Here is a 14,708-nt window from a genome sequence, read left to right on the forward strand (position 1 = left end):
ATGAATGATTCATTTTCCCTAATTAAAGGAAGACATCAAAATGATTACTTCTTTTACTCTTTCACTCAGTGTAATGACTGATTTGGGTTGATCCTGACTGAAGCCATAACAACTTAGAATGATATACCTAAAATTTGCTCTTTTAATAAAATGGGCTGGAAAATGGATGAACACTTAAAGTTCAGACTGCATGTGTTAAGCCACTTCAGTCGTGTCTAACTCTTTGCGACCCTATAGACCATAACCCCGTACACTCCTTCGTCCATGGTTTTCTCCAGGCAAGAATACCGGAGTGAGTTGCCATGCACTCCTCCAGAGGATCTTCCCGGACCAGGGATTGAACCTGCATCTTGTAAGTCGTCTGGATTGGCAGGCAAGTGCTTTTTGCTTTCTCCTAGAATTTACAACATGGTAGAAACCGAAAAGTTTTTCATGACAAACCAGACTTGAAATTCTACAAAGGCAAAGACCACATGTATTGAACTCACTGCCTGGCAATTACCCAGAGACTTGCACAGGAGAGATAAATAAAGTGTGTCGAATAACTGAGTGAGTAAACGATTCACTTAACTTTCCCAGAGGAGCACGAGTCTTCCAGCTTTGGGATTCCACTCTGACACTTTGTTCTAGAACTCTGAGCCTGAATTTCAGAAAGTCCTTCTGATTTGTTAACCCCCACCCCCCATCAATTTAGAAATATCTCCCCTTTTTCAGATTTCTTTTATATTTTCTGTCCATAACTCTCTCATTTAGAGTTTACTTACCTCACTTTATATATGTGTATGTGTTATTGTCCTCAATTTTAACTGGAAGTTTCTAGATTCTGGACACTTAGGTTTATCTTTTTTATATACCCTGAAACCTAGTACAGCTCTGAAATATTTAAATTTGCATTTCACCTTTTTCTAATAACTTGGGCAGTTCCCATAAAGACACACCCAAGAGAAACACAGTATGTTTAAAACTAAAAACCAATAAAATAGAAAGCAAGAGTCCATGTAAATAGAAGGGGATACATTCTTTCAGAGTTAATTAGACAGATTGTACTTGGGCAATAAATTTGGTTTCAAGTTTTCCAGCACAAAAAGAAAAAGAGGGTATCCAAATTATATGTCAGATAACTATGCACTGGCCAGAACATTTCTCCCTATGACATTACACCCAAATAAAAATTTATCAGGAGTCTCTGTAGCAGAAAGCAAATGGACACTGGAGTCAGGTTGTCCTGGTTTTATATCTCATTTTCTGTCCCTTTCCTAACTATGTGACTTCATTTAAACTCACCAGACCTCAGTTCCTTCATTTGGAAAATGAGGACTTGGGTAACTATAAACCCCAAGGGGCTATTCTAAGAAGTGCTATTACTAAGCTAGTTAAATAGTAATAATAATAATTAATAGTAGTGCATCTTACTGTACCAGGCACTGTGCCAAGGGCTCAATGTATAGTATCTCACTTCTTTCTTGTTCCTCTCTTGTGAGGGAGGTGACTGAAACAGTGTGGTGAAGTGTGGGCCTAAGGTCCTGCAGCTAGCCAGCCCACTGTGTGACTTTTAGCATTTGATCCCTTGCATGCCTGGTAAATATCTCCTGCCATCCCATTTTTACAAAAAGAGTAACTGCTGCAGTATGCTTTTCTATATGCATAATTTCAAACTATTCTGGGACCATATTTGCACCCTTGTAAAGAGAAAATGGCAGATGACATAGAAATCTCAAGTCTCTTGAGAATACTAAATAAATTTCTGTGTGCTTTCTTTGCATGTTTGTATGCACTAAGTTTAGATCAGTCAGGTTCAACCATAGCTTCCTCACACTGAATTTTCCCTGTGCATAGCACACAGAGGCATAGCGCCTATCCAGCCCCATCCCATCACTCTCTGCTTCCCAGGAGATCTTATTTCCAGGTTCCAGGTGAGAAAGAAGTCAAAAGGGCATTTATCAACTTAAGTGAGTTACAGGACAGTCAATAGACTGAGTTCAATTCCAGGCATGCTATTCATTAACCACTGGACTTTGGGAAGGTCACTCTGAAACATGAGTGTCACTGTGGGTAAAGTGAATAAGTTGGACAAGTTTAGTAATAGCTATTGAATTGCTTTTTTAGGGACCTGTTTCAGGGACTGCTACTCCAGTGCAAAGAGGAGATTAAAATGTTCTCAACCCCTAACTTCAACTGGGGAAACTCTAGTTTTATTGTTTTTTTTAATTTACTGCATGTTGACTTTAGTTTGAGTTAAAAAGTGCCTCTGACACATTGAACTAGATGATTGTTAACAGTCCTGGTTTAACAGCGTGGCTGAACAATCTGAATGCACATCCATTCCTGGCTGAACTGACTGCCCTAGGTGGGACTTCGGTGTTACAATTTGCCACTAGTAGTAGGCATGGCAGGTTTACTAAGAGAAGAGTTAGGATGAGAACTTTTTGCTTTTCTTTGCTAAGTTCTGAAAAGAAGCAAAATATTCCAGATGATAATCCTTCTCGGAAACTGGCAAGTAGATGGCCACAGGAAGACACTGGTTGCAAAGGAGACCAGATGAACTGGGAAATTATTTACTGCTTCCAGCAAATTAGCTGAAGAAGAAAAAAAAGAACGCTTTCTCCCTTTTAGTACTGTGGGGAGGAAGTAAACAAAACATTCCATCTGATGTGATTCAGAATTTCCCAGATGCTAAGCCAATCGGCCTGCTGGAGAGTTCTAAGCCATTAGGACTTTCCCAAAGCATCCTAAAAGCACAGAACCCTCTCTTATGAAAGATGCAGCAGCAGAAAGGACTGCCCGCAGGCTCCCACTCAGGAGATCTGGTCCTCCTGGTCTTTCCTCTGTTTCTCTTTGTTTGGAATTGGGCAAGTCACTTTTTTTTCTCTGATGTTGGTTTTCAAATCTGTCAAAGGAAGATTCTGGACTAGGTATGTTTAACTAAGGTCTCTTCTTGCTACAACATAGAATGTTCCTCCAAATAACCCAGGACTCAGCCAAATGGACAGCCCCAAGTCGCCTGGCCTCTGGAACACTTCTCAGTATTGAAGTAGAAACCTCTTAAGCCCCAACCCTGCAGATGACGATACTCTTACTGACTGGCTCCTCAATACCTTCAAGGTTTACTGGGTGGGGCATAATCGTTTTAGGCACATCTTGTTCAGATGGTCTAGTGTAAAATCAAATTCTTGATGTGCTTTTCCTTTTCTAACTCATTTTTATTTCCTCTGTACTTCATGCTGATATTTCAGGACAATGTCTGCTTCCCCCTCAATGTCCCCTAAATATTACATATTAAAGAGTAGTGGATAATAGATTCTAACAACAACAAATAGAGAGTAATAATGGAAAGGTTATATTATTACTAAGTGGGTTACTTAAAGGGGTTTCCCAGGTGGTACTAGTGGTTAAAACATACACACACACACGCTAATGCAGGAGATTTAAAAAGAGAGGTAGGTTTGATCCCTGGGTTGGGAAGATCCTCTGGAGAAGGACACAGCAACCCAGTCTAATATTCTTGCCTGGAGAACCTGATGGACAGAGTCCATAGTCCATGGCCTATAGCCCATAAGGTTGCACAGAGTCGGACATGACTGAAGTGACTTAGCATACATGCAGCTTACTTAAAATTGAATTTTAAATATTTCTACTCTTAAAAATCACAAGTCATTATTATCACAGAGAATCTTCCTTCTGTCAGATTTCTTCATTGTTCCTCAGCTCCTCAGTCTATTGCAGATCATAGCTCACTACAGTCCTTTCAAAGTCCTTTCCTGGGCAATTCCTGGATATTTGAATTTTTTCCAACTTCCTTTTATAGAGCAATTCAGTTCTCTCTCTTTTCTAATGATGCTCCTTGGCTATTCCCTGGGGCCAGCTTTCCACATCTAAAAAGCACAAAGTGTTTTTTTTTTCCTAATTGATTTCTCTGAGCAGTTTCACATCTGTTTCCTCATCTATAATATGGGGGAAATTGTTCCTGTGAGTTATTGTGAGGCTTCAGTGAGATGATACCTGCTTGGTACCCCAAACAATGCCTGGTGCATAATCATAGTAGGTGCTGAACTAATGTTAGCCACTGGTATTTGCAGTACTCCAAAATCTTTCAGGATTGTTTTGAGGATTAGAGATAAAGGGCCTGCCCCATGGGAGGCATATATAAACATGCAAATATGTTAATAGTTACAAACTGTTTACTCAAAGCCAAGCTCTGTTCTATATATGTCCATTTAATATTCACAACAGACAAGAACTATAGATACTCTTCTTATCCTCAATTCACAGATGAGGAAACTGAAGCATAAAGAGGTTAAGTAACTTGCCTAAGGTCACACAGCTAGCTAGCGGCTTAACTAAGATTTAAACTCAGGCAATTAGACTTAAGAGTCTGTGTTTTTACCTTCCATGTTGTCCTGCCTGTTAACTTTTTTAGTAGCATTGTTAAATAAATGGGGGCAGTAGGTTCATTGAATGCATAATCTAACTATAGGACTCTGTATCAAGGAATAAATTCTCTCAAAATACTTCTGAAACACTTTAAAAGTAGCTTTTGGCAGCTCACTGGAATGCCAAAATGGCAGTTCACTAGGTCTTCCAGGAATGTTGTCAAGAAGTCTGGTTGTTTTTCCATTGTTTACTATAAAATGCATCTACTGTCTAAACAGAACTATACCAAAGAATACTAGCAAAAATTGTTAACGTTTCAACAACTGGATCAGCAAAGTGTTAGATGCCAGAGTTTCCTCTATCTGTGTAGATGTATGAGCTACAAAGATGACCTTATTCATGAGACTTATGAGTCTGAAAAACATTTAATGTTTCAATCAAATGAAGCCAACCACATAATCAATCTGGTACTTATTTTGTAGTCACACATTTATTCCTATCCCACACTGTAATTAAGCATCAACCATCAGCTGCCCAATCAAAGACTGAAGTTCAAATGATTTTCCTAAAATCAAACCAAACATTTTCAAGGTCAGCTTCAGCAACGGCTAATCCAGCGAAGGAAAAGATCATTTGGCCCTCCAGACTTCCAAGCTGCACACCCGTGATGAGATGGGCTACTGCCCTTCTTGAAATGAAGGCCTTTTGTTGGGAAGTGTGTGTGAGTAGACACTTGCTTGGTTCCTAGCCCAGTACCTAGCCCCTCCCTCCCTGGTCATAGCACACTTTCTCTTCCTGACACTACCTGGACTTATTTCAGATATCCCCTCCTCCACATATCCATGTGATTCAGGGGACTCTAACCCCCGCCTCTCTGGCTCCAGCAAGTGGACCCTGATTACCCTCATTAAGCTAATCTGATCACAGTTGTCTCATTCCCCTGGCTAAACCACTGTGTTAGGGATAGACCCAAGACATGAAACACGAGACATTTGCTTGGGGCTTCTGGGAAATGTATCTGAGTTCTAAACAGAGACACCCTAGAGATGGCTCCCTCTGCCTCTGGACATTGTTTTATCCAAAGCTAATGCTTGTTACAGTCATAGTCATTTTCCAGTTCTGAGGATAGCAATATGGAGGAAAGAAAGCCTAGATCCTGATGACAGTATGCTCCTAGAACCTGTTTTTTTTTTTTTTTTTTTCTGTTAAACAATGATTTTATTACTTTAGTACAATACGCAAATTTATGCAACCAGGGCAGAGGCTGTGGATGACTCGCATTTCCAATTGGGGGGTAGGACTCATTCATTCTTGTAGTATCGAGCCACCTGGTGAATATGGCTCTCAATCAGAATCAGACGTAATTTAGCATCTTTATCCTTTCTGTTCCTCTCAAGATGCTTTTGGATAGCAATAGCTTTCTTAATTAAATGATAGAGATCCTCAGGGAGATCAGGAGCAAGTCTTTTGGACTTAAGAATTCTCAGGATTCTGTTGCCTGTCACAAAATGTACTTGCACAACACCATGAGAGTCTCTCAGGATCACACGGATCTGTGAAGGAGTCAGGCCCTTCTTGGCCAGTTTGTAGATCTGCTCCTTCACGTTGTCAGAAGTGAGCTTCAGCCAGGTGGGGACGCTGCGGCGATAGGGCAGAGCCGACTGGGACAGGCCCTTCCCGGGAGCGCGCATGCGCCCCATGATGGTGGCGGTGTGGTAGCAAAAGGCTAGAGCTTGTTTTTTTACTCTCTCTGCTCCATCAATTGTGTAAAATAATAAACCTCATGATTGAAGGCGTTTGAGTTAAACTTCCCCCATATTTGAATCCCTAAGGATTCTAAGCCCCACCATGCATGCTTACACTTGTGCAGGCTTGTTTCAGCGTAAACCAGACTGCTTTCAGGGAAGGGTGCTAGCTCCACTGTAAGTCAGGATGAAACAGAAATTCAATATCTGCCCCAAACCTAAAACATGACAAACCTGTCAGCTTGCTGCCCAAAGTGTGGTCCCTGGACTAGCAGCGTCAGCCTAACCTATGAGCTTATTAGAAATGCAGAATGTCCACTCATCTGTGTTGGACATTCAGCTTGTTTCCATGCCCATGCTACTGTAAACAGTACTGCAATGAACATTGGGACACATGTGCCATTTTGAATTATGATTTCCTCCAGGAATATGCCCAGGAGTGTGATTGCTAGGTCATACGGTAGTTCTATTTTCAGTTTTTTAAAGAACCTCCATACTGCTCTCTACAGTGGCTGTATCAATTTACATTCCCACCAACAGGGCAAAAGGGTTCCCTTTTCTCCACACCCTCTCCAGCATTTATTGCTTGTAGATTTTGGGGGGATGGCCATTCTGACTGGTGTGAGGTGATACCTCATTGTAGTTTTGATTGGAATTTCTCTAATAATTAGTGATGTTGAGAAGAGAACCTGCCGTATAATACGAGGAGCTCAGCTTGGTGTTCTGTGATGACCTAGAGGGGTGAGATGTGGGCGGGAGGTCCAAGAGGGAGGGGATAAATGCACATATAGCTGATTCACTTCATTGTAGAGCAGAAACAAACATAACATTGTAAAACAATTATAATCCAATTAAGAAATAGTGAAATGAAATAAAAAAAAAAAAATGTAGAATGTCAAACCCCACCGCTTTCCCACTACCTGACCTGCTCCATCACATCACACATTTGAACAAGATTGGTTGGTGTTTCCAGCACATGGTAAATTTGAAGCATTATCCTAGAATCTTTAAATCCTGGAATAAAAGGGGAAGAAAAAGGCCCAGCAATATGGTTCCTCGGGGGATCTCTTGGGAAACTTTTAAGACTCAGTCTTCTCCCCCTTTTCCTTGTCTCTCGTGGGAGGGAAGGGCCTCGAAATTGTGTACTTTGTTATCCTTCTCCAAGTCCCTTTCTCTAATGATTTTTCTCTTTTACTCTTTGAAATCAAATTACAATACCTGCATGGCAGGATTCTAGTGCCATTCCTCTGCGGCCAGGTAGCAAGGAATGCCTTTCCCGGGTATGATGGCTGCTAGAGAAGGCTTTCATTCAACAAAGGGCACCACACCTCACAAACTCAGCCATTACTTGTGCATTCAGCTCGGGGCAAGAAAAGCCAAATTGGAAAGACTAGTTATTCTACAGCTGCTAATCTAGCCCACTAGTAACTGTAATAACCTGGTACACTGCAATGACCTGCAATCTGGTCATTGCACATGACCTGGTACCTGATTTGTGGGGCCTGGTGCAACATGAAAATTAAGAATTCTAAGCAAGTAAGAGCAAGGCACTGAGCCAAGTGCAGAGCCCTTCTAAGCCTTATGCAACAGGATAGGTTACACAGACACAAAGCCAGGCCTACACTCAGGAAAAAATGGGCAGAAGAGAATATGAATCCAGTTGTCTGGATTTACTTTCAGAAAAGCTTTTGCAAAAAAGAGAAACTGTCATTGGAAGAGGTCTAAGATTGCCTTATGGTGAATAAGACTCCATGATAAAAGCATTCATACCAAATATCATCTATTTATTTCTTCATTCAAACTCACCAAAAACAAGGCACGTTGCTAGTTTCTTGGATACAAATTTTAAAAAAGACATTCTCCACCTTCATGGTGCTCACACTCCAGTTGGCAAACTAACATGAAAATAGACCTATAATCTGAGGCCATGGAAGAATCCCAAAATGTTAAGTACTTGAAACTGAATCACCAACCCATAAAATCTAAGTGTGTTCTGTAAATTAGTAACGAAATTAGTGAAGTTACCCTTCTAAAAAAAGTTACTTTTCCTTGTTGCAAACTTCTCAAAGGAAGCCAATAAGTAGGCTGATTTAGTGGTCTACAAGTTGACTTTCTGAGGAACAAGGTACATCATTTTGCCTATGTAGAAATTTTGTCCAGTGTGCACCTACTTATTCTTCACCTTCATGAGATATGGCCCCCACTATTCCTTTCTTCATTATATCCTCTCAAAACATTTATACCAATCTCATTGCCAGAGATGGGCAGACCAAATAAACTGATCCATTTTCCTGATATTTTTGGAGACTGCTTGGCAAGGAGAGAATGGAAGAAATTCCATTTAATGTCAGGCTTTATGTTAAAAAGAGAAAAAAAGAGGCAGTTTGTTTTCAGTTCAGTTCAGTCGCTCACTTTGCGCTCACTTTGTGCTCACTTTTGTCCGACTCTTTGCGACCCCATGAATTGCAGCACGCCAGGCCTCCCTGTCCATCACCAACTCCCGGAGTTCACCCAAACTCATGTCCATCGAGTCGGTGATGCCATCCAGCCATCTCATCCTCTGTCGTCCCCTTCTCCTCCTGCCCCCAATCCCTCCCAGCATCAGAGTCTTTTCCAATGAGTCAACTCTTCTCATGAGGTGGCCAAAGTATTGGAGTTTCAGCTTTGGCATCATTCCTTCCAAAGAAATCCCAGGGCTGATCACCTTCAGAATGGACTGGTTGGATCTCCTTGCAGTCTAAGGGACTCTCAAGACTCTTCTCCAACACCACAGTTCAAAAGCATCAATTCTTCAGCGCTCAGCTTTCTTCACAGTCCAACTTTCACATCCATACATGACCACTGGAAAAACCATAGCCTTGACTAGACAGACCTTTGTTGGCAAAGTAATGTCTCTGCTTTTGAATATGCTATCTAGGTTGGTCATAACTTTCCTTCCAAGGAGTAAGCATCTTTTAATTTCATGGCTGTAGTCACCATCTGCAGTGATTTTGGAGCCCCCCCAAATAAAGTCTGTCACTGTTTCCACTGTTTCCCCATCTATTTGCCATGAAGTGATGGGACCAGATGCCATGATCTTCGTTTTCTGAATGTTGAGCTTTAAGCCAACTTTTTCACTCTCCTCTTTCACTTTCATCAAGAGGCTTTTTAGTTCCTCTTCACTTTCTGCCATAAGGGTAGTGTCTTCTGCATATCTGAGGTTATTGATATTTTTCCTGGCAATCTTGATTCCAGCTTGTGCTTCTTCCAGCCCAGCGTTTCTCATGATGTACTCTGCATATATGTTAAAGAAGCAGGGTGACAATATACAGCCTTGACGTACTCCTTTTCCTATTTGGAACCAGTCTGTTGTTCCATGTCCAGTTCTAACTGTTGCTTCCTGACCTGCATGTAGGTTTCTCAAGAGGCAGGTCAGGTGGTCTGGTATTCCCATCTCTTTCAGAATTTTCCACAGTTTATTGTGATCCACACAGTCAAAGGCTTTGGCATAGTCAATAAAGCAGAAACATGTTTTTCTGAAACTCTCTTGCTTTTTCAATGATCCAGCGGATGTTGGCAATTTGATCTCTGGTTCCTCTGCCTTTTCTAAAACCAGCTTGAACATCTGGAAGTTCACAGTTCACATATTGCTGAAGCCTGGCTTGGAGAATTTTGAGTATTACTTTACTAGCATGTGAGATGAGTGCAATTGTGTGGTAGTTTGAGCATTCTTTGGCATTGCCTTTCTTTGGGATTGGAATGAAAACTGACCTTTTCCAGTCCTGTGGCCACTGCTGAGTTTTCCAAATTTGCTGGCATATTGAGTGCAGCACTTTCACAGCATCATCTTTTAGGATTTGAAATAGCTCAACTGGAATTCCATCACCTCCACTAGCTTTGTTCATAGTAATGCTTTCTAAGGCCCACTTGACTTCACATTCCAGGATGTCTGGCTCTAGGTCAGTGATCATACCATTGTGATTATCTTGGTCGTGAAGATCTTTTTTGTACAGTTCTTCTGTGTATTCTTGCCACCTCTTCTTAATATCTTCTGCTTCTGTTAGGTCCATACCATTTCTGTCCTTTATCGAGCCCATCTTTGCATGAAATGTTCCCTTGGTATCTCTAATTTTCTTGACGAGATCTCTAGTCTTTCCCATTCTGTTGTTTTCCTCTATTTCTTTGCATTGATAGCTGAGGAAGGCTTTCTTATCTCTCCTTGCTATTCTTTGTAACTCTGCATTCAGATGCTTATATCTTTCCTTTTCTCCTTTGCTTTTGTTTTAGACCTTCCAAATCCCAATGCTGGGCAATTTTCTCATCTTCAAACACCAAAGCCAGTTAACCTTTTGTGGAGGATTCTGATGCAAGCTGCGTCTGGCCAGGGCAGTTGATGAATGAGCAATGTTGGCTATGAGTGTGAAGTGGGAAAGCTCTAAAAGCCTTATGTGACAACCATTTGTACAAAAGCCTGAAGTTATTTCACTTCAGGTGTAGTGTTCAGATGTAGAGTTTATCCTTAACATTTGGATGAGAATCCCCAAATTATAATTACTACTCCAGAGACTAACAGAGCATGTGAGATGTGGATGTTGGATTCACAGCTAGGTATACAGTAAGTCCCCTACATGCAAACCTTCAAGTTCTGAACTTTCCAAGATCTGAACATGCCCCAGTATGCCAGCTGTTGTACTGTACTACTGTACTTTTCAAGGTACTATACTGTAAGATTAAAATGTTTTATTTTTTGCATTTGTTTTTTATGTATTATTTGTATGAAAAGTATTATAAATCTATTACAGTACAGTCCTATGTAGCCAATTGTTAGTTGGGTACCTAGGCTAACTTTGCTAGACTTATGAACAATTGCACTTATGAATGCACTCTTGGAATGAAACTTGTTCATATGTAGGGAACTTACTGTATACTATAATTGACCCTCACTTAAACTTCTGAATTCATACCTGGGTGTTTCATAGTCAGACCATAGGACCTTCAAATCACTCCTTACTGTGAATCTAAAATGCATGGTATGAATACTGGAAATCTGAATGCTAAACTTGTAAATATCAAAATACTACTACTATTGTTTGTCAAGCATGGACTCCAAAAACGTGATTTAACCAGGTTGACATTCTTTAAATAACTGAAATTCACATAATTAAGCTTCTCTGAGGGAAAAACTTTCAAGTAGAGCATAAATATTAAGCTTGAAAATCCAATAGGGGGAAAGTTTGAGACATCTTATTTCAGATCATTTTATCCATGATGGATGCATTCACCATTTAGAAAACAATTTCTGATCTGCATACTCATTTGAATAGGGTCCAGTTGGCATCAGAAGTAGGGCATCTTGGATAAACTATCCTGTGACTTGTGGTGGGGGAGGGAAAGCTCTGGAGCCTTGATTTTAAAGGGTACCAGTGACACATATCCAATACCATGCTTTACAAGGAAGCTGGGCACACAGCCTGCCTTCCTCCATCTCCATTGCAAGCCTGGAAACAAGCCTGTCTGTGCTTTTGTGAATGTGAACCTACATCAGGTTGAGCCAACTCAACCAGTGGGAAATACAAATGCCCTCTTCATTTTTATTCAGAAGATCAGAAGCTTGCATTGCAGAGCTTCCTAGAACAGCATGCCAGAGAAACTCTAGGAAGTAGAGCTTCCTTAAAGAAGGCACATCCTGCCGTTAGCCATGGCACATTTTCAGAGGGCCAGAGAAAATCCTTAAAAGGAAAAAGAGGAGCTTGAGCTAGGGCAAGGTTGCTATCATTTAATGCCCAAACACAAGGATACATCTATTTATAAATAGCTAGGAGAACATCTCACTGGGGATGATGAATAAACAAGAGCTGAACTTAAAGGGCCTTCCATACCTAATAAGATCATATTGTGCTTCATTGATTGTAGAATCTGCCTTAGGAGATTGTATGTTTTTATTCTTGGAGTTAGTCTGATGATATATTCAATATTTTCCTATGTTTTGCAATGGTGTGAGGATTAGCAGAGTAAAATGCTGACAACTGCACACTCGGTCACCCCTGGGTTTGAATCCAGGTTGAACCATGTTCTAGCTTTCTTATCTTAGGCAAATTAACTTAACCTCTCTGAGGACTTCAATTTTCACCATCGATAAGTTGAGAGTAATAAAGCACTGATTTAGCGACTGAACAACCACAATACAGCACCTGATTCACGACGTTAACGTAATGATTCAGTGAGCAAAGCACTGACAGAGCCCTCAGAACAGGGCCTGACACACAGGAAGAGATTCTGTCTTTTCCCACCTGGAAGAAAGGTGACTAGGGACAAATTTTGCCAATCTAAAACCCTTCTTTGATTTCATTTTTCCTTAAGTATTTGGAAACAAAGCAACTCTCTGACCCTAAGATCACAAAGCTGTAAATTAGTACCATTGGGGTTTAAAGAATCCTGACAAGAATGTAAGATATAGTAGTCAAGGATCCTTTGTGGAAGGGAGTCATATATTGATACTAATTCAATTAACACTTACCAAGTTCTTATGTGCCTGGCCTTATGCTTGTGCTCAGGATACAGTCTTCCTGATGAACAAGAGGTACAGGGCTTGCTTTCTATACTTGGGCTGGACTTTGAAGGACTTGGAAGAATTCAAAGAAGGAAGTTACAAAAAATAGTCTTGACAAAGGTTTTGAGATAAGATAAAGATGGTGGACATGGAAGAACAGAAAGCTTATTTGGAGCGGTTTCTGCTTATAAAAGGCCAGAGAACTTGATACCATAGTGATAAGAAAAGGAACAATTGAGGTTTCAAACAAGGGCAAGAAGTAAGCAAGTATGTATGTGGCACACAAGAAGAACGGGGAGGAAAACTGGATAGAGCCTGGGAATATGGACAGCTTACAATCTATTTCAGGATTCCAGAGGTGAAATAAGGTCCAGTTTACACTAGTGGGTGACAGAAATAGTAAGGAAGACTACAGAGAGGCATTTTAAGGAAAGAATTGATGGTACTTGGTAATTGAACCTTGAGATAAGGGAGAGAGAAGAATTAAAGGCAATTCCATGTCTGACTCCTAACCAGTTGAGATGAATAAAGCATTAACATGGCTCAAAGTACAGAATCTCTTTAGATTACTTAGTTTCAAGATAGTCAGTTTTATAGATTGATTTTATCAATGAAGAGTTTCTGAATCAAAGCAGCACATGAAAAATTAGTAGCAGAGATGGAATGAAATTTCCAATCCAGTGCTTCTTTCTACTACTACACCAAAAGAAAGGTCACATAAAGCAGACTCCAATTCAAACTCTCTGTACAAGCTGTGAGGCCTCATTCTGCCTGAGCCTTGGAGCAATTACCTAACTCACAAGATTGTGAAAAACGAAGCAAATGATGTTTAACTAAATAGAGCTCAACAGCTGTTGGGCTTTCACTCTACTATACTTTACTTCAACCTTGATTAGACTCTGCAGAGCATCTTTTCTTCTGAAATTGTATGAACTCATGGACCAAGGCAACACATATTCAGGAACTACCAGAAGAGAATTCCTGAAGCCCTCTTGTATTCCTTAAAGGATTTACTCGATGGTAATGGAAGAAAGGGTGTTTGGTTGGTACGGGAAACACGGTAAAGGACTCTGTCATCTGATTAAGAGACCAAATCACAGACAGGTGCAGCATAAACCAAGCAGCAATGAGCAAACAAAGCCGGTCCATACACATCCAGATGGACGCTCAAGAGGGGGACCACCAGCAATAGTATGTCAAAACCCAGATGCCAACCTAGACTGCCAGAATGTCAGAGCTGGAAGAAACGCCCAGTCATTTATGGATGAGGAAACCGAAGACAGGGAGGGTAGTGTGTCAAGGAGGGTGTGCAGCAAAGTGAAAGGAGAAAGACAGTGAGGTGGTTAAGAGTACAGACACTGGAATAACATCATGTAGATCTGAACCAAATTACTTAACTTCTCTTGGCCTCACTTGATGATCTTATTTTTAAAATGGAAAAAATAATACCATCTGTTAGAGGAGGCTTCACACAAAATGCTTAATGAAAAGTGCCAGGCAGAGCTGGTTCTGAGCATCTTTTGAATTTTGACACTTACCCCTCCTGACCTGCACACGAAGTTATCATATGTGCTCTAACGCATGACTGTTGTGAGCAAGTGAACAGAAAGCCATTGTTCCCTCAGTTTTCTTCCCAACCTCCTAAGACCACAAGACCCAGACCATGGAGCTATTGCCAACACCCCCCATCCCTGCACTGGAAATATGGAAGGCATATGGTAAGACAGGAATAGCAAGAGTTAAGAGAAAAACAAAACTTGGCTGCTGTATTAGTCCCTGTGGCAGTCAGCCAAGGCTCTTTGTGGCCAAGGAGAACTTGAAGGAATGGGAAGCACCTTAAAGGGGTAACTTGTTTCCTCTCTGGGGGGAAGGGTTTTCCTTACAATGGCTAAAGTCATTTATCTCTCAACCAAAGGATGAGATTTCTTGATATAAATTACTCACCATTGTAAAAATGTATAAAAAATTTTATTAGGCAAGTGATTGCTATGTGCCAGGTACTAAACTAAGCACTTTCTATATATATATTAGCTCATTTATTCCTCATAATAACTCTATGAGAT

General features: G+C 40.7%; 2 protein-coding genes across 17 annotated transcripts in view; both read right to left on the reverse strand.

Moving 5' to 3' along the window:
* The window catches only part of SGIP1 (SH3GL interacting endocytic adaptor 1), a 238,198-nt gene that overhangs the window by 198,747 nt on the left and 24,743 nt on the right, over positions 1-14,708 (reverse strand). The window lies entirely within an intron of this gene.
* On the reverse strand, positions 688-8,031 carry LOC109556190 (small ribosomal subunit protein uS15-like). Its single transcript, XM_070786387.1, has one exon. It carries the CDS (start codon positions 6,069-6,071, stop codon positions 5,673-5,675), a length of 399 nt encoding a protein of 132 aa, XP_070642488.1. The 5' UTR covers positions 6,072-8,031; the 3' UTR covers positions 688-5,672.

The sequence above is a fragment of the Bos indicus genome, chromosome 3 (assembly GCF_029378745.1).
Source record: "Bos indicus isolate NIAB-ARS_2022 breed Sahiwal x Tharparkar chromosome 3, NIAB-ARS_B.indTharparkar_mat_pri_1.0, whole genome shotgun sequence".
Lineage (NCBI taxonomy): Eukaryota > Metazoa > Chordata > Mammalia > Artiodactyla > Bovidae > Bos > Bos indicus.